The 25,388-nt window shown below is 44.8% G+C and overlaps 1 protein-coding gene across 1 annotated transcript in view; it reads left to right on the top strand.

Annotated features, from left to right (window-relative positions):
• The window catches only part of LOXHD1 (lipoxygenase homology PLAT domains 1), a 264,458-nt gene that overhangs the window by 175,619 nt on the left and 63,451 nt on the right, over nt 1-25,388 (top strand). Inside the window, exons 33-36 of the mRNA XM_067545371.1 lie at nt 19,081-19,243; nt 21,954-22,108; nt 23,581-23,790; nt 25,226-25,346. Coding sequence (XP_067401472.1) covers nt 19,081-19,243; nt 21,954-22,108; nt 23,581-23,790; nt 25,226-25,346 — 649 coding nt within the window. The remainder of the gene's footprint in view (nt 1-19,080; nt 19,244-21,953; nt 22,109-23,580; nt 23,791-25,225; nt 25,347-25,388) is intronic.

Raw genomic sequence — 25,388 nt, 5'->3', positions numbered from 1 at the left:
CAAAATATTTCAAGACTGCGGTTAACAACAGATTGATCAGGGTACCATTACATCAGACTGATGGCCCAGTTATCTGACTTTAAAAACTGAGGTCCTGTCTGCTCTCAGTATCTACAATAAAGATCTCATGGTGGTTTTCCTAAGAGTAAACTTTTCCCCAGTTATCTTCCACCACTGTTACGCAGTGCATGCTGGCTAATGTCCTCCCACCCCAGAGCTGGTTGCATTTTAGTGTTGTAAAATGACTCCTATATGTGTAGATTGTAATGTGTTTTGGAAACTTTGGAATGATTGTACATTGTGTAAATGTTTATGCCACTCTGTTGGTCTATAGGGAGCATACCTGAGCTGCAGTGGCCAGGGGAGAATTTTCCATGGAGCAGGACTAGCTTAGGGAAGCCATAATCATACCTATGCTGCCCCCTTATATGGGGCTTGTCAGGAGTGTCAGAAGAAATCTTCCTAGTGCTGAGCACTACAGAGATTGTGGGATGCTCCAGGATGTGGCACAGCTACAGGCTGTACTGGGGAGTCTCTTATAAATTTGAGCAGCCCTTGAGGCTGCCTAGTTTATGCCAGGAAGGTGTGCCAGTTCTCACTATCCCACAGTCGTTCCCCAGACCTCAACCAGCCTCACTACCGCTGGGCTGCTGCTTCTCTGCTGCACCTCCTGTGAGGCACAGGACAGAAACTATCCCAGGATGTTTAATGCTCCATTTCTATCTGGAAAGCCTTGCAGGTGTGACCCAGGTACCATTTTGTTCCTGAGCCAGACAGAAAGCTCTTTACATTAAGGCATAGATCCACAAATGGATTTTGATATCTAACTGTGCTTTAGTTCCTCAGTTCCCCCCACTCACTTGCTGCCCAACGACCCCAAGTGCCTTAAAGCCCTTTACATTGTGTAGGGAGCCTGTGGGCCTAACTCAGGGCTATGTATGCCATTAGGCAGCAGGGCACCTAAAGTTTGGCTCAGCATCGCAACACCTGAGTCCTCTTTGTGCATCTAGCGCTAAGTGAACAACATTATGGGATGGGGACGGAGGTGTGTGACGTCTACCAAAGAAACAAACGTGTGAATGGGGAAGATACTGACATATATTATATTGACTGTAAAAGGACTGATTCTCAGACTGGATTTACATAGGACCCTACTGCTAAGTGGATAATGGAGATGATTAAAGCGCTATTGTAGTGGATTAGTGGTGGTCTCTTCCCCTCGGGGTCAGTGGGAGGCCATTCCACCGCACTACGTTACTGTGCATTCGACCACGTGACAGGGGAATTAGCCACTCGGAAGGCAGTCTATGGAGCTCTGGCCCATAGGCAGGGCAGAGAAAAGAAACAGTCTATAAACTCTGACCTACAGGCAGGGCCGAGCAGTAAATAGTCTAGGTTGGCTCTGGCCCTCAGGCATAATTAGGTACAAAGATGACACATGCTTATTATTTCTTATTGTTTGCCTTCTTCATCCCCTGAAATCCTAGCTCATCTGTCTGTGGGACCCAAGGGGTAGGCCAGAACCTCATCCAAAGATCTGAACTTTTCTTGACATCCCCCTGAACTTTGGAATAATTTGAATTCAGGTTTGACCTTTACAAACCTGGCCCATCTGTAGTTTTCGTGCAACTCTTCTGACTAATAAAGAACAAGGGGAGAGAATTATAGAAAATGACACTTATATATACGTATGTTTGCTAAGTGTAATGTTTTTTTCACAGTTTTCCATGCAAACCATCAACTCTGCAAGGGATGTTAGAAAAATGCTCCATTTAGAAATCAGTGTGTGCACAAATTTCACGCTTTCCAAGACACTGAGTTTGCTGTTTTGGAAATCTCCGATTTCTAATCCCTGTGAGAATTGGGCCCAGTCCTATGAGAAGGAGTTTTAAGAAGCATTCAAGGAAGTCCACAATCACCTGATTCCTGGTGTCATGCCCCAGCTGGCTGGTCAAAGTCAATGGGGAATGCCTTTGGCTATTGTTGAGAAGAAATTGTTTAATGTCCATTAGAGAGGACACCAGCTGGTGCCTTGAAACCCAGCAACAGTCCAATGTACCCTCACTAACTACCCTTTGGTTTCAAACTTCTCAATCCTGCATAATGCTATTGCAAAATGTGATAATGAACCAATGCCGGCAGTACTTGGCCTTCTCTAATATCATTGCTCCCTCTCTGTCTGGCTCCAAGGTGGCACAAGGTACAGAAACAGCACTGGTTGCTCTGATGGATGACCTCCCCAGGGCAATGGACAGAGGTGAAAGAGCAACAAGGATACTACTCAGTCTTTTATCGGCCTTTGACATTGTATGGGCATGTCTACACTGTGAGCTAGGGGTGTGATTCCAAGTGTGTGTACACCTACTCGATGAGAGCTAACATGAGTATAAATATTAGCATAACTACAGTCGTTGTGAGGGATCGCAAGTCTTGAATCTGGGTCCGTGGATTCCCTGATAGCACTCAGACCACAGCCGCCACCCAGCAGTGGGCTGGAACCAGCCATGAGTGTTGGGTTGATGGACCCTAACTCACCATAGCACTGCCCACGAAGCTCCCAATTGCAGGTGCCGTTTGCCTTCTCCGATTGGCTCAAACTCAAACTTAAGCTAGAAGGAGGCACAGGAAGTTGTCTGAACAATTAGGTGATCCCTGGCAGGCTGCGACATTGGACTTGCCTGACTCCTGAGCCCTGCCTTGCTTTTGGTTTCTGCCCTCCTGCCTCGTTCCAGATCCTTGTTTCTACATCCCAAACTTGGCTACTGACTCTGACTCTAACCCTTGGCTTGATTCCTGACCCTGACGCCAACTCTAATGCTTGACTTGACTCCCGACTCTATCCATCTTTGACCCCTGACTCCTGTGCTGACCACTTGGCTTTGTAGCCTGATCTATAGATTATGTATTAATGATATGGGTTACTTAAGAATTTCCCAGTTATCACTTTGAGGATTGACAAGTTCTTGTCCCAAAACCAGGCCCAGTATTATTCAAATTATTATATGGTTGGGAACCCCGATGTGCACAGCTGCAACACTCACACTATAGGAACTCTTTTATATTTATCAATAGTTTATTAATACATTTAGCACAGTCACAAACACCCCAACTCAGTTAGGTGTATAGAGATACGACAGAATGTACATCTGCACATCCATATACTAACGCCATCCCTTGCAGAACAACCTGAAATGTTAGCCATCATCTTTCTCATCATCATCACCTTCCCCCTCATCACTGGTGGCCACCATTCTGGCACCTCTCAAGGGCTACATCTCTTTTTCTTCCTGCCTGTAGGCTGGGGTGTAACTTTTATAATATGATATGCTGACACTACTATATTTGATACATATTCAGTTGGGGTTTTTCCCCTTTTCCTTATTTGTATTTCCTCACCTTTCAAATGTTGGAGTGTCCTTCTCTTATAGCTTAGTATATCTGTGATCTCTACTTATTATCATATACATCAATTCGTTGCCATGGCCCTCTTGTGGTTAGTTATATGCGGGTATAACCCATGTATCTGTTATGTACGTCAGTTCATTGCCATGACACCCTTGTGGTTGGATTCATGTTCCATGAGGTCAGATATTGCCCTTAAACACTATTTTCAGCTCCCCAGTACTTGAGGTTTTCCATTGGGCCGTTTATCTGTGCCAGAGTCCATAGGCCTCAAGCCTTATGCTAACTATGCTAACTGATGAAGCTAATGTCTTACAGAATACATATCTGTAGGTTCCTGGCTTTACTGCTGAATATAATAAAGGCAGACTACAATGAAGGCAAGATGGTGAATATAATAAAAGCAAGCTAGCCCTATCGACTACAGCCTGAACACCACTGTTCTGCCCTCTGGGTCTGACAGCCTATGTCCAAGTCCACAGCAATTTTCTCAGACTACCAGCCCCTTCAAGTAGGCCCAGCCAAGAATGGACCCCTTACCCTGAGGAGAGCTGCTACTCCATGAGCTGGTGATCCATCTTCAGATGGACAAAGAAGCTGTGCAGGTGCAGATTGAACTATGCTGATTGTTGAGAAGTCCATTAGTTCTGTGCACAGAACAATGTGCTCTGGGACCAATCTGCTACATCACCCCATAACTCAGGACCTTCATCCCTCTCCTGGAGCACTTCAGTGGGGATCATTCAAAATTCGCCCTCAAACTTACCTGTGCGATAGGCCACGTGCTGAACCTGCTGACTGGGGAGGTGTTGGACTAGGCCTTAGCAGTCTGGTGCTGTCTAGCTGGGACACTTTCTGGTGGGCAGTATCAACCATCTTTGGTGACCCCCATCATGCTCTCTCTGCTAAAGCTGTCTTGTGGAAATTCTGCAGTTTCTCTTTGAAGTCAACAAACTTCAAAAACAGACTTCAAAGAGAAACTGCAGAATTGGAACTCCTCTGCAAACTTGGCACAGTCAAACTGGGTCTGAATTGGGGCTTGGAATGGTTCTCTCATTACAAGAAGTAATTGTCACTGTTCACACATTCTCACCTCCTAATCAATGGTTGTGAATAGGCCTCAACTACTCTAACTGAATGGACTTTGCTTATACCTAACTTCCCCATTGTTGTTCCTTTACCCTCAGATGTATATATATACCCCCAATCTGATTTCTGTTCCTTACCTCTGACAAAGTGGGTTATAGCCCACAAAAGCTTATGCCTGCAGAAATTAAATTTGTTAGTCTTTAAAGTGCTACAGAACTCTCGTTGTTTTTGCTGTATACAGACTAACACGGCTACCCCTCTGGAACTTTTCACTGAGGTAGTACTGAGCAAGGAGGATGCCTTTCCCGGCGTGGCCCTAACTGCTCCTTGCTGGATCTTCCTAGGTATTGTGGCCACAAAAACCGAGAGTTAAACTATAAACCATAGTTCCTATGCCACCCACAAAATATTCGGCTTGCGAAGGGAGAGCCAAGGGAGGTGTTGTATAACCTAAAAGTGCAGCAAAAGGATTAGGTCGAATTGCATATTTTCCTGGTGGTCCCCAATCCTAACCTGGAGAGGGGCTGATTTGTAAGCAACTGGCCCAGAGGTCAGTATACTACCATCAATGCTCTGGAACAAGCTCCTCCAGATGGGCAAGTGGTTGGTCCAGGGAAAGGCCAGGTCCATAAAGTTGCTGGGTGCCCCAGAATCAATTAACGCAAGTGAAGCACAGCTTACTTTGGACATGGCAGGGACCCTGAGCTGAAGGACAACCTGCAGATGTGGTTGGCAGGTCTCTGCCTGTGTCAGGGCATAGATAGGCAGCTGAGGGGATCCAGTTGGAGAGCTTGCTCTCTGGGTCATATCCTGCTGCAACCCCTCTACCAGTGCTGGATGGGGTGGTTTCCTGGCACCATAGCAGGTCTGGAGTTGTGGGGGCACCTGAGGCGATACAAGTAAGACTATTTCAGTGCCAATAGTCCTTCTCTTGGGCCGTGAGATGCCCCCCTGGTGCTGTCAATCTGCATGGGCTCAGAGCTGGAACTAGCCAAAGGTGCATGTAGGATCCCTGGACACTAGGCTGGGAATGGGTGGCAGCTTGTTTCCTCTCCAGGTGACACTTGAGCAGCCAGTTCTTTATTTTAAGGCAGAGTTCGAGGTAGGGTAGCAATTCTGCAGGGGGTCAACCCAAGCCAGCTCGTCCTTTGCAGCGTCATTCAATCCTTGACAAAAATGGTAGACTTGAGCTGCCTCATTCCAGGCCATATCAGTGGCCAGGTGCCAGAAGTGGGCTGTGTAGGTGGAGACGGGTCACAAACCCTGGGTGATGAGCTGTAGGGCTGCTTTGGAGGTATGGGCTTGGTTGGGATCATTGAATACCAACAAGAAGAAATGAATGAATTCCTCAAAGTGGCCCAGGATGGATGAGGCCAAATCTAGGGCTTCTCTAGACAGTAAACTGATAAGCAGCCCCAACTTTGTCTGGTCTTCGGGGTGCAAGGATGGCCTCATCAGGTACAGCAAGCAGCGCTGATTGCTAAACCCTCAGAACTTGTGATGGTGGCCATCAAACAGTTCTGGCAAGGGGATTTTTGGACCATGATCTGGGGCTTGTGCCATGGGTGGGCCCAAGGGTCCTGAAGGGGTCTGGACCTGTGCTCAGAGGGAGGCGTTCTCTAACTGCAGCTGGACAATTTATTCAGGAGGGTCTGGAATAAGGATGTTGCCTCCAGGGCCACAACACCCAGCTGCTCCATCATGGCTCTGGGGTCCAGTCCACTATCAGGTACAGCCTCCTGATAAAGTGGTTGGAGCGGAGGTCGAAGCTGGATGTAGGGTCAGGACTGGGCTGAGGGTAGCGCTGGAATCGAGATCCAGGGACAGGCTGGGGTCAGAACCAAGATCAGAGTCTGTAGACATGGCAAAGTCAGTCCTATAGCCAGAGTCCAGATACAGGCCAAGGTCAGAGCCCTAGGGGTTCAGGAGAAAGAGGCAAGGCTGGAACAGGTCAGGAATAGGGCTGGAGCAAGGTCAGAGTATGGCAAGGACAGAGACTGGAACTGGGCTGGGCAAGGCTGGATCAGGAACAGGAACTGGATCAGGAAAAGGCTTGGAGTCTAGAGACTGGTACACTGTGAGGCTGTAGGAGGATCTCTGGCTAAATAGTGCTCTTGCACAGACTGAGCTGCACCTCTGGCAGGGTTGAGGAAATAACTCAGGTCATTTGACCCAGGCTTTACTTCAGGATAGGCTGCTGCCACATGCCTGAAGACTGAGTCATATCAGGCTCTGTGGGAAGAGTAAATTAGTGCAGCTGAGCTGTTGCTGCATGCCTGAGTGGTGACTCACGTCAGCTCTGTTGGAAGGGCAGCTGAGTGAACAGCGCTGTTTGGCTGCGGGTTTGCCTCATAATTAGGAACTCGTACCCCTACCGCTAATCCCTGAACTATTGACTATGTGGGGGCTGCCAGAATATACACAAAATTGGACCTCCCAGGGGCATATAACCTAGTACATATTAGAGCTGGGGACCATTGGAAGATGGCCTTTTGAATCCACTATAAACACTTCTAATACCTCATGATGCCTTTTGGTTTAACCAATACCCCTGCCACGTTTCAACATTTTATTAACAACATGTTCTGAGCTATTCTGGCCCAATACATGGTGGTATACCAAGACAACTTGCTTGTTTTTTTCAGACAGCGCTAAGCAACACATGTCTGTTCCATCCATAGAAGGCTACCCCAACATGGCCTCTACACTAAGCTGGAAAAGTGTTTTTGGTCAAGCCTCATCATATCCCCTGAAAGAATTGAGATGGACCCTTGTAAGGTGAAGATGGCCCCTGAGTGGGCAACTCCACAGAACATCCGAGAACTACAGCACTTCCTGGGATTTGCAGATTTCTATTGGTGATTTATTGCGAGGTTCTCGGAGTGCATTGTCCCCCTTACTGCCCTACTCTGCAAAAAATACCAAATTCCTGTGGTGTCCTGGGGCCCAACAGGCCTTTGAGTAATGGAAACTTGCATTTACATCCGCTCCCATGCTGGCTCACCCAGACACCAAGCAAGCCTTCATCATTGAAGCCAAACTTTTAACATGGTGATTGGGGCAGTACTTTTCCAGAAACACAGCCTCCAGCCACTGTTACGCCCATATGCCTTTTACTCCAGGAAACTCACACCTGCGGAACAAAGCTATGAGATCCTGGATAAAGAACTCCTGCCAATCAAAACTGGCTTTGAGGAATAGTGCCACTATTGGAAGGGCCCAGTACCCCATCCAAATATACAAAGACTATAAGAATTTAGAATATTTGCATAAGGCCAAAGCTCTCAAACAGCAGCAGTGCCGGTGGGCCCTATATTTTTCATGTTACTACATTCTATCTCGTGTTGTCCAGGAACCAAAAATAGCCAAGTCAACTCTCTGTCCTGGAAGGGAGAAAACTATGTTGATTTGATAGGCTCGAACCCCAAAACCTCCAACATTCTTAAGCCTCATAACTTCTTGGGTGCAGACCTCTGCCAAGATCTGCTTTCCCTGATATGAGCAACCTCAGCTCAGGGGATTCCTTCTGATGACCAGGAAGCCATAAACAGGGAACCCCATTATGTCCAAGAAGGGGTAACTTATGTGAAAAGGCACATGTATGTTCCTCCTGGATCTCCAAGAGTTATGGCCCTGCAAGTGTGCCATTATTCCCTCCTGGCAAGACATTTTGGCAGAACAAGACCCAATGCCTAATTTTTCGTCTCTTTTGATGGCAACACATGCAAGTCACAGTGCAGTGTTATCTCTTGTAATGTGTTGAAGGCATCACAAGACAAACCCCTCAGCCTCCTGCAACCGCCCAAGAATCCATCTAACCCATGGGCAGTCATCACTCTAGATTTCAGAATAGAATTACTTGGGTCCAACAGGTTCATGACTATCTTGACCATGATGGACCACCTCTCCAAGATGGCACAAATCAATCCCTGCACTGACTTGCCCTCCTCTCACAAAACTGCCCGACTCTTGGTGGATCAAATACTCTGCCTCCATGGCCTTCTGGAGCATGTCTTCTCTGATCCTGGTGCACAATTTGTCTCCTGCTTCTGGCATGAAGTCCTCTGGATGTTGGGCATTTGTTCCTTTCTGTCCTCCAGCTGTCGCCTCTAGTCAAACAGTCAGGCAGAGAGAACAAACCAAATTTGGCAACAATAGCTGGTGCTATATAAACTACCACCTGGACTAGTCCTCACTACAATCCCATGCAGAGTTCGCATACAAAAATGTGGAATGTGCATCTACAAGATAGAGCCCCACTTTTTTCAAATTACGGGTTCCAGTTATCCAGAAATACCCACACCCTCACACAACCCAGTAGCCTTAGATTGGGTGCAACAGATCCATTGGAGCCAAGATGACCTGAAAATCCACCCAGATGATGTCAACAGACGCTACAAGTAACATGGACTGCCAACAACTAGGTAATCCCCTCTTTTCCATGGGCTAGATGGTGTGGCTTTTGACCAAACATCAGCATACTGACAGGCTATCTCATAAACTGGAATACCAGTTCTTTGAGTGGTTGCTCATGTTGATTCCAAGTAGGTATGCATGCACCGTGTGCACAGTTGTTGGAAGGAATTTCCTCTAGCAGTACCTGTCGGATCAGTTCAGGAATTGCGCCACTCTGGTGCTGTATATAGGGCCCCGCCAACCTGCTTCCTCTTTAGTTCCTTCTTACTGCACATAATGGTCGTTGGAGCTACTCTTCTCTCTTGCTTCGGCAATCATTCCCCTAATGTCTTGCAACGTAGATATCTGTAAATAGATAGATTAGGTTAGTGATCAGTAGTTGGTAGTTAGTAGTTACAGTTATGTTTGGTGGTCCCCCCCTTTAAGTTTCTCCTTCCCCGGGGAATCGAGATATGCCTCGATCTCAGGGGTTTAAGCCATGTGGGTTTTACCAGAAGCCAATGTTTAAGGGTGACCCACACGTCTCCTGTTTGAAGTGCCTAGGTGAATCTCACCAGACGGACAGGTGTAAGGTTTGTAGAGACTTCAGACCCAGGATCAAGAAGGAGAGGAGGGTCAGACTGAAGCTCTTCCTCATGGAGGCAGCCCTTTGCCTGCAACCAGTGGGTCAGTCGAACCCTCCTCAATAAGAGAGCCACTGGTACCGAGGAACGCCTCGGCACCCAGAGACCCAGGCACTGCTCCTCACCGGCACCGGAGTTGTCCCGGCACTGCTCCCACTCACCAGTGCCCTACAAGAGGTATAAGAAAACTGATAGAGGATGCTCACTCGCAATGAGGTCAACTAGTAAGGAAATCAGCAGAGCGTGTGTAGGTCAAAGACTCATGGCACCCATTCCATCTGAGGTGGCACCATTGACTCCGGGCCCAGAGAAAGGTGTGTTGAGTCCAGTGCTGTGGACTTCCTGGCAAGGGAAATTCAAGTGGAGGAGTTGGATCTCCCATCCACCCCAGACACCTTTGAAGTGGATAGAAACCGGATAGCCATGACAGCACTGCAGTCCCCCACCAGGTCAGAGAGAGCTGCAGTTGTAAAACTACTGGCATTGCAGAAGAGTGCGGTGTCGTCCAGAGGCAAACCGGCCATCATGAGGCACCGATCACCATCTCCATGGCAACACTCTCTGGCACCATCCTGTTTGGCACTGTCATGGTCCCCATGCTTGGACTCGGGATCTTCTGACTCGGACACCAAGCCATACGCTTCCCATCGTAGCAGGCACCACTCAAAAAGACACTGATGTGGACAAGAGTCAGGACAAGTTCCCCTTATAGCAGCTGCCAGCGCAATGGCCCTTCTGGACAGCATGGGCTTACCTTCTTACCACATGTCCTTCTCCAGAGATCCCCAGTCCCTTGCCTCAGAGGGACGTCTACCCCCCGCCACCAGGGAGCCATTGGTCGCCACACAACACCCCCATAATTCAGTTTCAGCACACTGGTCTTCACACCAATGACAACTCGAGGACTTAACCTTCTTCCTCTCACCCTCTTAGTTTGGAGTGGGGCCAGTCCTCTCGCCTCCCCATGTTGTTCCTCTCTAGACCCTTGCTCTCCTAATCCTACCCACTTATCTCGGGGCTCCTCCTCTCAAGGGCCTGGTAGCAAACCTGTGGACAGCATGTCCCCCTCTGATGCTTTCTGGCTTCACTTTTCTCCTAATGTCTGTTAGACTAATTCCTTCTTCTTTTTGCTTTCTTCTGGGGGATGTTCATTCCCCTTTTTCACCCCCATGACTTATATCACAATGTCTAGGGTTGTCCTGCTCTTCTACTTCAAGCCCTGTCTCTATCTTTGTCTGCACCTCAGTCCTTTTCTGCCATATATCCCAACTGTGTGCTTTCCTCTTAAACTCTTGTCCGTCCCTAACACTACTGGAAGTGGCAACCTATCCACAATGCCAACCTGTTTCCACGTGAACTTTTCCAGGACATCCAGGGGAATCTCGGCCATTGATAGTGCTTTCTCTCCCCACGGATTCATTCTAAGCTCAGCCAGTCCCTGGGCAGGATCCAGTGTGGTTTTACTACATCTTTCCTAGCCAGCAAACACCCTGATGCAGTGTCCACTAGGCCCTTCTCCTATCCCCTCCCCAACTTCACCGAGATGGTTGGCATTTTTCTTCACTGTTCCCCCAAGGTCCCAGTCCATCCACAAAATTGTGCTAGCTCACAATCCATATATGGGCAGTCTCTTTCTATATGTCCCTATCTCTCACATTGGTAACAGTGATTTCCCATCTCCCCAGAGGGGCTTTGTGTTTTCTTCTCTTTTCTTCTCTTTAGGCTTCACCCCTACCACTTCTTCAACCCTCTTTCCCAGCTCGGGCCTGTTAGACAGATGGGCCCCCTTGTTGGGGGAAAATCTGCTTCCTTAAACATTTCCATGAGTTTGACCACTGCCTCCAGGGTCGCGGGTTGGTGCCTGCTCACCCAAATACAAGTGTTCTTTGGGAGACCTTGTAGAAATTGCTCCAGGATTGTGGAGTCCACACTCTGAGCTTTAACCAGCGGGTAGCCCAATCAGTGAACTTTTGGGCATATGTCCATACATCTCTGGCCCTTCTAGCAGCCCAAAACGTCTGCCAATATTTCTCTGTTGACAGTCCCACTCAGTCAAGTCTGGCTGCCTTAACGACATCATATCCTTGGCCTGTTCATCACCCAAAGCCATGTTGGCTGCTTGAGCTTCCCATGCTAAATAGGGTGTTAACCGGAGGGCTCAGATTCCTCTATCCCAACCAGCTCCCATTGCTTGCTACCTTCTCAAATGTCACTAGAAAATCACTGGAGTCAGTGGCAGGCCCCATTTTACACAGACCGACCCCCTGGCTGTGGTTACCATTACCCATACCAGGACTCACTAATCTCTAAAGCAACTGCTGCTGATAAATTCCCTCAAGCTCCTCTGTTGCTCTGCTTACCAGTCTAACAGGGATTATATCTCCAGGGTGTGACTGTTGTAAAGATTGCATGCTCTGCCGCAGCTTCTTCTGCTGGTCCACCAACCACTGCAGAGTCTGCTGCATCATCCGGGTGCCAAATACTCACAGTGCCTCCCATTTATGTCTCTCAATCGCCGTAGCTGGGGGAGTCAAGATCCCAGACAAGCCCCCACATGTCACAGGGTGTGACTTCTCTCCTGCCTTCTTCCCAGCAGAAACAGCATGGACTCCAGTGGTTGTGCCTTCACTGCATTTTTATTTTAAGTTCCTTCCACCACTTCTACCAAAATCCCTGTGCAACAGTCTGTTTAAAGTGCCAACAGCCCTTTTGGTCCTTTCCCCAGGACCTGAGGAAGGACCCTTCCCTTGAGGCCTCCGTGTTAATGAGCTCAACTAGCCCTGGTCCCTCCCTCTCTCTTTCTCCTCTCCCTGGGCACATCCTGCCTCTTTAACAGCCATGAACTAATGGGGTAATTGGCGCCTTAGACCATCCAGCTGGCCAGCTTGATTGACTAATTATCCCTGCCAGCTTTCTCCAGGGGAACTAATTAATCTCTGAGTGATCAGAGTGCAGGCTTGAACTTTAACCTTTTTCAATAGATCAATAGGAAGTGGAGACACAGCTGAGTGAAGAAGCTAGAACTGTCTGCAGTGTTTCTCAACCTGGGGTTTTAGAGGGGTTGCAAGTGCAGAGTGTCACTGCAGAGCATTGGCAGAGACCCTAAAGAAGCCCCAGCCCCGTGGGGGTGGGACTCAGGCTTCAGGGGTACAGTTTGGAACATTGCTATGGCCAGACTGCAGAGGAAGCTGCATCCATTTCTCAGCTATAAGAAAAGTTGCCTCAGTACGAGGGAGTTCGCTAAATAAAGGATATAATAATTTTTTGTTTGGTAACAACTTTGTTTTGGTGAATCACAGGTAGAGGATGAAAAGAATTAGGGCATATAGTTTGAAAGATATAGTTGCTGAGCACGGGCAAGGAATTGCTTACAATCAATCTTATAACTATAAAAGGATAATTGCGGGTGGATAGCACTGTTGAGAGATACAAAACACCCATCAATATAACACAGCGAGACAATCATGCACAAACACCATACGTTAGGTGGCAGGTACTTTTATGTACGCGAGTCAGCAGGACTGAAAAAATACAGTCAGACTGCAAACTATCGGTCATCTTTATCGTGTTTCATACAAGGGAGCTTTTCCACAACCCTACTTTACAGTGCCAGCTTGCCAACGTGGGGATACAGAGGCTGTGCCATTAGGCTGAGGTAACAAGTCCGGCAGCGCACAGGAAAGGATCAACTTTTCAGGACATGAGCTACATTCAGAGGCAATCAGGTTCTGTCCTCTGCCTCTTTGTCTGCCTCTTTATGCTGTGCCTAGCTGTGGCCTCACCCATTTTTACAGCTCCTACCATATCTATGGTGTTGCTTCTCCGTCTGCAGCTTCTACCCCTCTGCCTCTCATTTGGGACTTCCTAACATCTAATCCTGGAAAACCTGCTGCCAATTCAAAGTAAACCAACATACTACTCACGTCACAGCCTCCCACCTTCTGTTGTCTCTCCTTTGTCCATCACCTTCAAAACTCCACTCTTGTCTCTGTCACCTGAGCTCTCACACACCGTGCCATTTGTTTCCTCTCTCCTTTTTGGATTACTTTGTTGGCGTCCTTGAACCTTCTTCATCAAGTTCAGGGCCACATCCTCTTATTCAAGCTTCTGCACAACTCCATCCCTGCCTACATCTTCTTATTTCACCCTCCTGCCTATGCGTCTCCCACTCTACCATCCTAAACACCCGCTAATTTCCTTCTCTCACTCTTATGCTTGCCTCTGCTTCCATGCCACCCATTGTGCACCAGTTTGCAACTGGTATTTTGCTTAGAATGGCATAAAAGGGCTTTTGCCATATAAGTTATTTCACTCTGGGAGCTGGTGTAATCGATACTAGTGAAAGCTCTCTTTTGGTGGTAAAACCTGCATCTTCACTAGGAGAGTTTGCTGGTATAGTTATAGTTATACCAGCAAGCCTTTCCTGGTGTAGACTAGACCTCTGATATTGATTCAGTATTTACTCAAACAGAGGAGCACTACCTACAATCGATATAATTTCCTGTGGCCCACATGCATCCTTCAGAGATTTCCCATCCAAGTATTGACCCAGCCCATTGCTGTTTAACTTGTGAGACCCGATTGGGCTACAGCACAAAGTGGTGGGGTTGCCAGTTCCTGAAGAGTAAAAGAAGTGGGTGTTTGACTCTATGGGGAGTTTAAAGAGCACCACACCCAAGGGAAAATAAGCTTCCAGCTTGCCTGCCGTTATCAGACCCATATGTTTGACTCAGCACTTTGGATAGCTCCACCTGCTCCGTGTCTTGTCTTCAGGCACAGATGTGGGTTCTAAACCAAGCAGCCAGGCAACAGTTAAACCAGCATTGAAAAGATGTTAAATGAGAAGACTGAGCAAAAAAAACCCCTAAGATCCCTTAAAGCAGAGAGATGCACAATTTTGCTGAGCTTTTGACTCTGGCATGTGAAAAAGAAGAAAGCACAGCACTGCATGAATCTGCTGTAATCAGCCACAGGATATTATGACCTGCCACAGGATAGCAATATGCTGCCAAAGCTTCTAAAAGCTCTGCTACCTGATTAGACTGTTAAGATGTATCTGTATGTTGCAAAGGAAAAAATGAGGTCAGTAACTTTTTAGAGTAAATTGAAAGTGCTTGGGTAGGAAACTAAGCTGCTTGCCCACCAGCAGAGCTCTGCCTGTGCATGCCAATTATCTCTGATAATTATATTTCATTTGCTACAACTCAGATGGGTAAAGCACTGAGTTTCACAGACTGTCATACCGTCTATAGCTTAAAGCCAAAAATCAGACTCGAATGAAACAAATCCCATTTGTAACTGCAACAAGATTTTGTAGCTGTTACCAGAAAATAACACACTTTGTGTCACTGTAGTAATAATATGATCACTAACAAGTCAGCTCCAACGGAAACTGCGGCAATGACATGGAGACTAGTGATAACTATACAGTTAACACTTGCCATGACTGTGCTTTATTCCCATCATGCAGGCTTTTAAGCTAGAGTGCCCAGAATATCATGTAACCCAATATAAAATGTTCACAGCAATGACTCAGGCACATACGACCAACCATTTAGGATCAGTTAAAAGTTAAAGCAACGTTTGCGCCTTCAGTCATGTCTTTAATGATGACTCACGTTAGGAATCTCTCACTGTAATAGGGAATACCAACGCAGAGGCACAGTTACAAAATGTCATCTCTTCCTTCCCATTGACACCAGATTATAACTGGGGAAAACCAAGTGAGCTGGTAGTTCTAATTGTAACAAATGGTTTGGAACATAGAAAGAGAATTTTGGTTACATTTAATGGACTGCAGTCATTACATGGAAGCCAGTGTAAAGATTTTATCACAGGGGTAGTATGTGCCCTGTATTCTGTAAGGATCTGATAGATTGTGTTTAGTTTAAACTGCACCCTAGGCATCCTCAAAGACCCCATACTGGCATGGCAGTATCCACAGAGCTGATCAATGCACTGAGTCAAAAACAGCTGCAAAGTCTTTAAATGCAATGTTAACTTTCTTTTGTCGGTCTAGACATTTTTCAATAACATTCTGCAGGGCATGTATAGCATGGCTTATATATTGACCTGTGTGGAAACCGCACTGGTTGTCTCTCCTTTTGTGGCTGAGACAGTATTTCTGGTGGTTCAATCTCATGATCATAAACACCTTCCCTGGGACTAAGAGCAGCATTATTCCCCAATAATTTGAGAAAACTGATCTCTCTCCTCTTTTTGGTTGTGCTGATGTCTCTCAGCCCCTTTGGGAATGTGACTGGTTTCCCAAACTTTTAAGACACCTTTATGAATCCAATGAATTAACCCAGGCCTCCACTGTTCGGCAGTTCTTATGAAATATTTTCAACACCCGTTTCTTTATCATTTTTTAACTGTATGACCACGAGCATCACTTCCTTTAATGTCACTGGCCCATTTTCTGCTGGGTTCCTTCTTGGATTAAGTTGTAGTTTACATCTTGGAGGGGATCTGTTCGTTAATTCCCCAAAATGCTCATATCAGAGCCCGAAGTTGTGCATCAGTTTCTTGGACAAAGTCTCCATCTTTGTCCTTGACTAGCAGAAACCACAAAAATTGATGTCTAGTTAGGACCATCAAAGTCTCAAATGCACATTTCTGGTCAGAGATTCATTTCACAGGCTTTCTAAATGCACTGTACCATACTATTCCAACCTTGATTGTGATCATTCTGACAGGCCCTCTTGACTGTTCATTCAGGACATTTCATTTTCTCTATTGCCTATTTCCTCCTCTTTTCATTGATTTGACTCTGACCTTCCAGTGCTTAGTTTGCCTAGTGGACGAACAGTGCCAATGTACATTTAACTGTGTGAGAGTCAATGGTTGTATTACATACTGGTTTTCAATAGAGTTGGGAGTATGCCAGGGATGCATACTCTCACCTATGTTATTTAATGTTCTAATCGACAATCTGATGACAAAACTGGCCAAAATAGGAGGTGTAAGGTTCATTTTTAGAAGCTCTCAAGTATGGAGATGATACTGCCTTACTTGGAAAGACTACTGATCAACTGCAGTTAATGCGAAAAACTGCAGAATCTATCGGACTTAAAATCAATGGTGATAAAATCAAAGCTATGCATGCCTCCTATAAAATGGAAGCAAATGACCTGCCAATGCTGCATATAGGTGACAATGACATTGAATGAGTGAATGGTTTTATCTATTTGGGCAGTCAGTTGAAAGCAGGAAGATTTTTATCCGAAGAAGTACGTCAGGTCAGTTTTGCATCAGTGGTATTTCATCATCTTCAGAAGCCTCTCTTTGGGCAGTGGGATGTCTGGGTGACAACTAAAATAGGAGTTTTAAATGCAATAATGATATGGAGCAGAAACATGACTGTAAAAAACAGCTGAGGAGAGAAGACTCAACGGTTTTTGGTGTCAACATTTACGGTGTATTTTGAACATCCTTTGGGGTTTGTTTGTTTGTTTTTTGTCCCAAACAAGGAGATACTTATATGATCCCAGCAAGTTGCAGTCTTCCACCAGTTGAGAACAAGATGATTACAATGGTGGGATCATATATAATGTGCAGAAGAACATACAATTTTACAGAAGGATTTATAGAGCTGAAGTTGAAGGAAATAGAGCATAAGCCCGAGGTTGGAAGATGCAATTTTGAGGGATTTAAGAAGTTTAAATCCTCTCATATGACTCTTGCCAAAGGAAGAAGATTTACAAGGGACCATTCAAGATGGAAGTCCATTCTACCTGCCACCACAGCTATATCATAGCCATGTGAATCTTCTGCTCCTCCTGCACCCTAGGTATAAAACAAATAAAAACTCCTGGAAGTCAAGATTTGGAATAATCTAAAGTCTCATTTGATTTTGTATTCTGTCTTTCATACTCCAAAATGCGTTAGCGTTAACTATTGCAAGTACAGGGTTAAATAACAGCTGTGAGAGGAATAGCGAGAGGAATGAAGAGGTATATGCAAGGAGAAATCATGTTGCTGGCTAAGATTTGGAATGAGAGGAAAGTTGTTTTAAATGACAGAAGCTGCAGAGGAGAAGGCTCGTGCACCAGTGATGAAAGTGTAGGGCAGTATAAAGAGGAGGATAGCATTACAGCAGAGTGAACAGGGAGGGTAGTGGGGAGAGGATGCTAGAGGGGAGATAGACTCTGCTATCAGGCAGAAGCTAGTCCATGGAGGGTTTCAGAAACAAGGAGCACTATTCTACACAAAATCTTGAATGAATGGGAATACCTGTAGAGCTATTTGAATATAGATTTGAGGTGGCCACACTGAGAGGAAGGATAGTCCAGTGACTAGGGCACTAGCTTGTGACTCTGGCAAGTTTGGGTCAAGTCTCAGTTCTGCCACAATCTTCCTGTGTGACCTTGAGCAAGTCACATAGTCTCTCTGTGCCCCAGTATAGCACTGCAGTACCTCATAGGGGTGTTATGAGGATTGATACGTTAAAGATTGTGAGGGGCTTTCGGGTACTATGTTAAAGGGCAGGGGGACTTATAAGTACCTTAGATATAATTGTTACGTGACAGGCAATGGTATACGGGTGTTTGAAAGACAAGAGCAGGGAGCTGCAACAGGCAAGGTAGAGAGAACTGAAGCCCTGCATGCGGATGCCATTTGAGATGGAGTTAAGGTGGTGACACATTCAAGAGCATTTCCTTCCTTTATGCTGTGTAGTTTGTGCATGGTCCAGTTCACACTTGTGTTCTGTTCACACTTGTGGGCTCTGGAGTTTATATGACAATCTATGGCTTCCACTTCAAGTCCACTTCATCCATTTCGAAGGCCTTGAAAAAGTCTGTTATTTCTCATTAGCAAGCGATCTGATGTTGATTGTGTCTGTCGTTCCATTGTTTTCATTTCTTCCTTGATAAGCTAGACATTTTCTCCTAAAGTAAAGTCAAAACAAAGGGTAAAAAAATGATTTCACCTTTTTTTTCTCTCTTAAAGTACTCATGGGAAGTGGCTTCAGAGTGCTTGAGTCCTAGTATTATAGGGCAAAATCATGAGGTTTTGACTCCAGCAAAATCCTGAAGTACTTATGCAAACAAAACTACTGACTTCAAGGAGAGTGTGGTCTGAATAAGGACTGATAAAGGGTTTGAAGAATCCTGCAAACCCATAGTCACAAATGTCTACTATTGGGAATAACGGTTTTCAGGATCAGACACTGAACCTACTGAAATGAGAGAGGGAGAATACCTATTAGAGTATGTAGTCAACCCCTGTTAACTAGTAGAGCAGTGTACTCTGCATTATCTAGTGCTTTGGTTAGTCTCATTTGAGTGCAGTTTAGCTTTGGATATTGAATAATGGAAAGGAATTTTATTACCTGAAAGTATACTTTGTTCTGCTTCATTGCATACTTGCGTTGTCTGGTTATTGCACTTAACAATAATTTTTAATCTGTGCATATACGCATACTGGAATTCACTGTGTTTGGAATTCACCTGCAAATCAATGGCTGTGTCCAAGGCAGTTATGCGGAGAAGCAACTGACTGTAGCTCTTCCTCTAGTAAAGGATGTGTCTTTGTCATGTTACACCAGGGTTCGGAAACAATCACATTCCCATGTCAAAGGTGGCTAGCAAAATCTGAAGATGATGGGGAGATTGCAAGAGAACTTGTACCATCTGATGTCTTTACTGAAAAACTCATGAAAGATGGGACACTAAAGCAGATAGAACAGGAAGTTGAAGAACCACTGGAAAGTAAGTGAAATTCCACCCCACTTTGACCTATTGTTTTGACCTTTTGGAGCAAGCCATTTGGATCTGTAGTTTAGGTAGATGCATTGCTACTAAAGGTTGCTTATTTGCAATTATGGCCATCGAGTGAAAAATCAATCATTTAAGCTGCCATATTTTAAAGGAAAAAGCTATTATCTCCCCTCTGGATTGCTGTAACTTCCTGTTCTCTGGCCTCCTGGATGTCCAACACCCTCCCATCCAGTCCATACGAACACAGCCGCTAAAATCATCTTCCTTGGCCACTGTTCTGATCAGGTCTCACACGCCCTTTGAGTTTTTCTACTGGTTCCCCTTTATATACAACATAAGTTTCCAATGTCTTGTCTTCCAGGCCCTGCAAACATCTCTTTTATTTGCCCTCGTCTCCTGTCGTATTGTCCTCCACCCCTTCTGCTCCACCTATCCTACCAGCTTTGATGCTCCATTTGCAACTTTTTTCCCACAATTGTCTTTGCACTTTCTTCCACGTTATCCCCTAAGTACATAACACTCTCCCAGAACTGGTCTGCAGGGCAGCAACCCACCCCTTATTCAGATCCCTCTGTAAGTAGATTGACTTCCTATCCTGTTCTGAACAGAGAATACAAACGCTATGCAACATCCACATTTATCCTCTTCCTGGTATCTGGCTTTCTAATTTAAATAATAACAAAACAATATACATTTCAGCCTAAGTTTCGCCCTTGAGCTTGGCTGTCGCTAAGGTTTTCTCCGCAAGACCACCCAGACCCAACCCTTAGTTACCTCTGCCCTGGAGAGAGATTTTTACCCCTCTCATATCCTGGTTGGAGCTAATTGAATCCAATTGCCAATATTACTTGCCATCTTCTTTGAGGTTTCAAATACCTGGTAACTGGACAATTCAACCATGGAAATCATCCATTCCAATATGTCTTATCTTTTTCACAGCCTGATTTGCATTTACACTACGCCATTCTGACAGTGAACATAACTTATGCCCATTTTTAAGGTCTTTTGTAATTATAAGATGAGCTGGCAGGTCAAGCTGAGGACTAGACAGAAGCCTGGGGTTTACCTGTTAAAACTACGAACTGCCTTGTCTTCACTAGGATTTTACCTCATATTAGTTACCAGATGTTAACTAACACCAGGTAAGAGCATGCTTTTTCTAGGGAAGACAAGGCCTTAGAATATGAAGTTCTTTGAGGCAGGGATTGTGTCTTCTTAATTGTTTTTACAGTACCCAGCACATTTTGGGCACTAGCACAATATAAATAATAAAAAATAACAGCTTGCATCACCATAGTAGTGCATTCTGTCCTGAAGAGCTCCTGAAATGGTATGCAAAGAATCAGATTTAATAAACTGATTATGCAGACCGTATGTAGAGACCACTGCACTCATTACTAATGTGCAGTTATTTTTTGTCTGGACCAACACAGTTTAACAGAGTATAGCAACCCTACACAATAGTTTAGGATATAATGTCATGAAAATTATTTTATTCAGTTGAAACTACAGGTGGAATTTAAGTAGGTACATTGTAATTAACTACTCAAGTTGGAATTTGGCCAGCACACCAGAGTTAATACCTCTACTCTTACGAAAAATACCAGAATATCTTTGATAATCACAACCCAGCAGAATATCTTTTGTTATGGCACTTACTGCAGCATAATGGTCTGTCTTTAGTGAAAAAACACAGCAGAAAAAGTGAAATTGCAGCAAACCAAACCAATATTCTCAGGGCTGAATGAGCCTGATCCATCTCCCACAGCAATCAACGGGAGTCTTTCCATGGTTTACAATGGAAGGTGGACCAGCCCCTGTATTATTCTGGAGCTAAGTGTGAAAGGGCTTTAAAAAAAGCCAAAAAAACAAAACAACCCAAACTTATTATCTGTGATGCTGTTAAAAATAAGAATATCACCATGCATGGTAACTCTCCATACCCTAAGTTTTTGTGCCTCCAATAAAAAGAACAGCTTTTTCTCCTTCTCAGTTTTACTTATGTGGGAGTAGCATGGAAACCTGCCAGTGGGACTCTCTTTGGGATTTGCATGGCGCTAATGTGAGCAAAAATCTGTGAGCTGCTAATTGTGTTTCCAGGGAACATTCTTTCAGTCACTGGTTGTTCTCCTCATGTAAATGGGGTGGAGCAGATCCACGGAAATAGCTGCATTTGACACATTAGAAAAGCAGATTCCTAAAGATTTTATGAGATTTCATTGGATCACTGTTGAACGAGCTCAACGAAGAAGATACTTAAACAGTACAACTCCAACATGTCATTAATTAAATATTGTCTGAGCAAAAAGATTCCAGAGTCTGCTCTCTTCTTTCAGGACAGGGAATTTATACAGATAAGTCCCATTAACTCTGGTGGTAATTGCACGTCTAAATCCCTGGCGCTTGTTTTTGGAGGATAGAGTATTAAGAACCCACATCTCCAGACTACTTATCCCTCTCAGATACAGTGGAAAGTAGATCCTGAAAGATGCTGAGTTCACTCAGCTCCCATTGACCAGTAATAATGAGGATACTTAGCATTTTTAATTGCACATTGTTGTTCAGAGCACTATACAGACATTAACTGGATGGGAGTTTAGTGAGCTCAGCACCTCTTACATTGCCCTCAGCATATAGGCTTCGGCCCTGAGAATCCGTCTGTCCCAAAATCACATATTTAGAAATCTGTTTCTTTATATAGCTCATACGTACAAGATAACTGTGTTCACTGGGGATGTCTATGGCGCTGGGACAGATGCAAATGTTTTCCTGACTATCTATGGAGACCTAGGGGACACCGGGGAGAGAAAACTCAGCAAGTCTGAAACTAACTTCAACAAGTTTGAAAGAGCACAGGTACAGATGATACTGATTGATAACATTTTCCATATTGCAGTTCTTAAGCAAAGTGATGAACAAATGTATAACTGCCCATCCCTAGTTGGAAGTACCAGTCTGGTGAGAACTGGTGGATGGCAATCCTGACACAAATGACCATGTTTATTACCTCTTAAAATATTATATTTTCAGTTTAATGTTAGTGCTTCTGTTACTACAGTGATAAGCACTATAGCAAACACGAAGATGGATAGATCTTTCTTTTCTTGAAGTCAGTGAGATAGGGCCAGATTTCAGTCTGGCCCATACCAAACCTTCTATATTTCAGCTGCAAAATTAAAAGCACCAATAAGTGAAGGCATGGTTACCATCCCTTGAACCTCTAAATAGTTGATTTGTATTTCTTAAAAGGTAGGGCAGCTTTTGTGAATCTGAACATAATGTATATTATAATTCATTGAGGGGCATCATCTTATGATACATTTTTATAAGCTCCTAAAGTATGGTTCTACTCTGAGAAGTGATGTAAAAATGGCACCTTCGTGTTCCTCGCTTGTCACGCCAAGATTTCCAGATCAGATGTGCTCAATTTAAAAGTTACCAACAGCCAGCCCTGCAGACTCCATATCGTATCTGTAGGGACGTCCACACTGAAAAGAAAAACCAAGCCACAGAGCCTGGGTGAATTGATTCCGGCTTGCAAGGCTCAGGTTGTTGGGGTAAAACTAGCAGTGTAGATGTTCAAGTGTGGGCTGGCCCCCAGGCTCTGAGACTTTCTCTCCTCAATGGGTTTTAAAGTCCGGCTCCAGCCAAGTGGTAATGTCCGCACTGCTATTTTTAGCCCCACAGGCTGAGCCTCGTAAGCCCAAGTCAGTCAGCCTGTGCTCTAAGAATCGGGGCCATGGATTTTTCTTTGCAGTGTAGGCATACCCTGGGAGTCAAGCAGGTTTCTTTCTTGTTAATTTCATTAGCAACTGTGTATGCATAATAACCAAGTGCAGAGTTCACTCCATTGTCTCCAGTGGCATTGCACAGGTATAAAGGAGGGCAGAATTTGGATCTGGAATTGAAATGTAGTTGACAGTTCTGTGGTTTTGTTAACTGAGGAGAATCCTGCTCACTGGCTCTTAGCTCTGTTATCCTTGCAGGGCTAACAGGAGTAAAGAATAAAATCTTACTTTTGGCACTAAAGCCAGCAGCTACCAGCTCCAAGTGCTGAACATGTCTGTTCCCTTTGGGTGAGCGGGTGTCTTGTTTACATAGTCACTTTCACAGCACAACCACACTTTAAACCTCTCCCTCTCATGACAATTTTAATGGACACAGAATCTTTTACAGACAACTCCGCTGCAGCTTTTAATCAAATACTGTCTGGTAAGGCTGGGTTTAAACATGCGTTGTTCTCCATTGTACACGTTAGCTTTTGCCCAGGAAGGGAGCTGTTGAACAGCCACTATTAAGAGAAACTATTGTTATTAAACATCCTGTAGGAGGATAAGTTCACAATACAGGCTGTGGACCTTGGTATTATCTACAAGATCAAGATTCGTCATGACAATACCATGCTGAATGCTGACTGGTATCTGGACAAAGTAGAGATTCTGGATGAAACCACAGAAGAATTGTACCTCTTTCAGTGTGAACGCTGGCTCTCTACAAAGAAGGAGGACAAAAGAATAGAACGGATGCTTTATGAACAGGTACAGTAACAACACCGAGCACAATGATCCTGACCAGGTCTTCTGAGCAGTACTACAGTGCAGCTAATAAAAACGAGATGCATGACCTTTCATCCGGTTGCAATCCAGCAGTTAGTTCTTTAGTCACCTAAATGTGCTACCCTCTGAAGGCTGGTTTTTGGCCTATGTAAAATGAATTAGTGGTTCTTGCTCTGGTCCCCCATCACTGATTTCTTTGTTTGTAGTCTCAGCGGAGAGGCCAAGGACTGAATGGCTCGTGGAGACTTACCCTCTTCAGCTCAGGGTCAAAGTGTACTGGCAGGGCAGTGCTGTCCCTGCCCAGCGGATAAGTAACAGATTTCATTCTCTGGAGCTCTCAATCCAAAATTCTGGGTTGTGTGGCCCCTCCCTCTCCACCCACCAATCCCAATAATCAAAGAGGGCAGCAGCTTTCATCAGCACCAAAAATACACACTATTTCTTAATGAAATGCCCTCTGTACCAACACATGGAAAGGCTCTGTATGTATGGTTCAGTCAGTCTAATATAGCGAATTCGAATTCAAAGTACATGTATTAATTAAAATTAGCAAACAGGATTAAGTTAATAGGCGCTTCTTGCCTTTATACGGCATAGCACAGCACTGCAACTGATTAAAGTCCATTGTGTTTAAGGGGTTTGCTTTACAAAACACAGTGACATTTTAATTGAAAGTTACTACTAAAATTATCATTTACAAATAGGGCCAAACTCATCCCGGGTATAGTGCCAGAGAGGTAAGCAGGTTTGCTCCAGGGATTTGACTGGTACATTGCATCTGATATAATTACAGTTCCCAGCAAAGAGTCCTCCGAATTCTTGTGGTCACACCCACCCAGTTGCTCATAAAAATTCCCTCTTAATGAGACAAAATTAACTAGATTAAAAAAAATGGTTGTGGGGAAGGAGTCTCATGTTAATTGGGCTATGACACAATACTCATCCTCAATAACTATTCTAAAAATGCAATATCTTTGACAGTTAGGATTATTCAGCTTCGTAGCATTTGTTTGACCTTTAACTCTTTTGTACAGTATGGATCAAGTAGTCCAACAGCTACAGTGCATGTCTTGTTAAGCAAATCTGAAGCTACTCTACCTGTCTATCTTGTCTGTGGTCATTGCTTATCCATAGCGTGTAGATAAGTCACAACACATTTTTCGTTATGTACATTAAGCACATGACAGTTCCCTTTATTGTAGCACTCAGGGAAATGGTGGCGTGAAGGTCATTACAGTAAAGTAAATGGATAAAGCTGTAATTAATTGCAAGGAGTCATGCTTATGAGAGCTGTACTGGGCAAAAACTACATGGAGAGCTAGAAGGATTTCTTGGAATGTTATTTGAGGCATATAGGAACAGCTGGCAATACTGTGAGCACTGAACCTAATTATCCTCCCATATGTGTTCTAATTAGAACTATGATGGTGAACGGAGCAGCCTGGGTGGTTCATCTCTCAGCCTGAAGAGCCAAGATAGCAATGCAAATGTGAAGAATAAGAAATCCAGCTTGAACGGGTCTACACAGGAAGGCTCATGTAAGAGAAAAGTGTGTGTGTCTGGATGCACATGTGTGTTCT

This window comes from Emydura macquarii, unplaced genomic scaffold (genome assembly GCF_026122565.2).
Source record: "Emydura macquarii macquarii isolate MOO-44397 ecotype Brisbane River unplaced genomic scaffold, CSIRO-AGI_Emac_v2 contig_1045, whole genome shotgun sequence".
NCBI lineage: Eukaryota > Metazoa > Chordata > Testudines > Chelidae > Emydura > Emydura macquarii.
The sequence above is the reverse complement of the archived record's forward strand: the minus strand, read 5'-3'. Positions and strand labels throughout refer to the sequence as shown.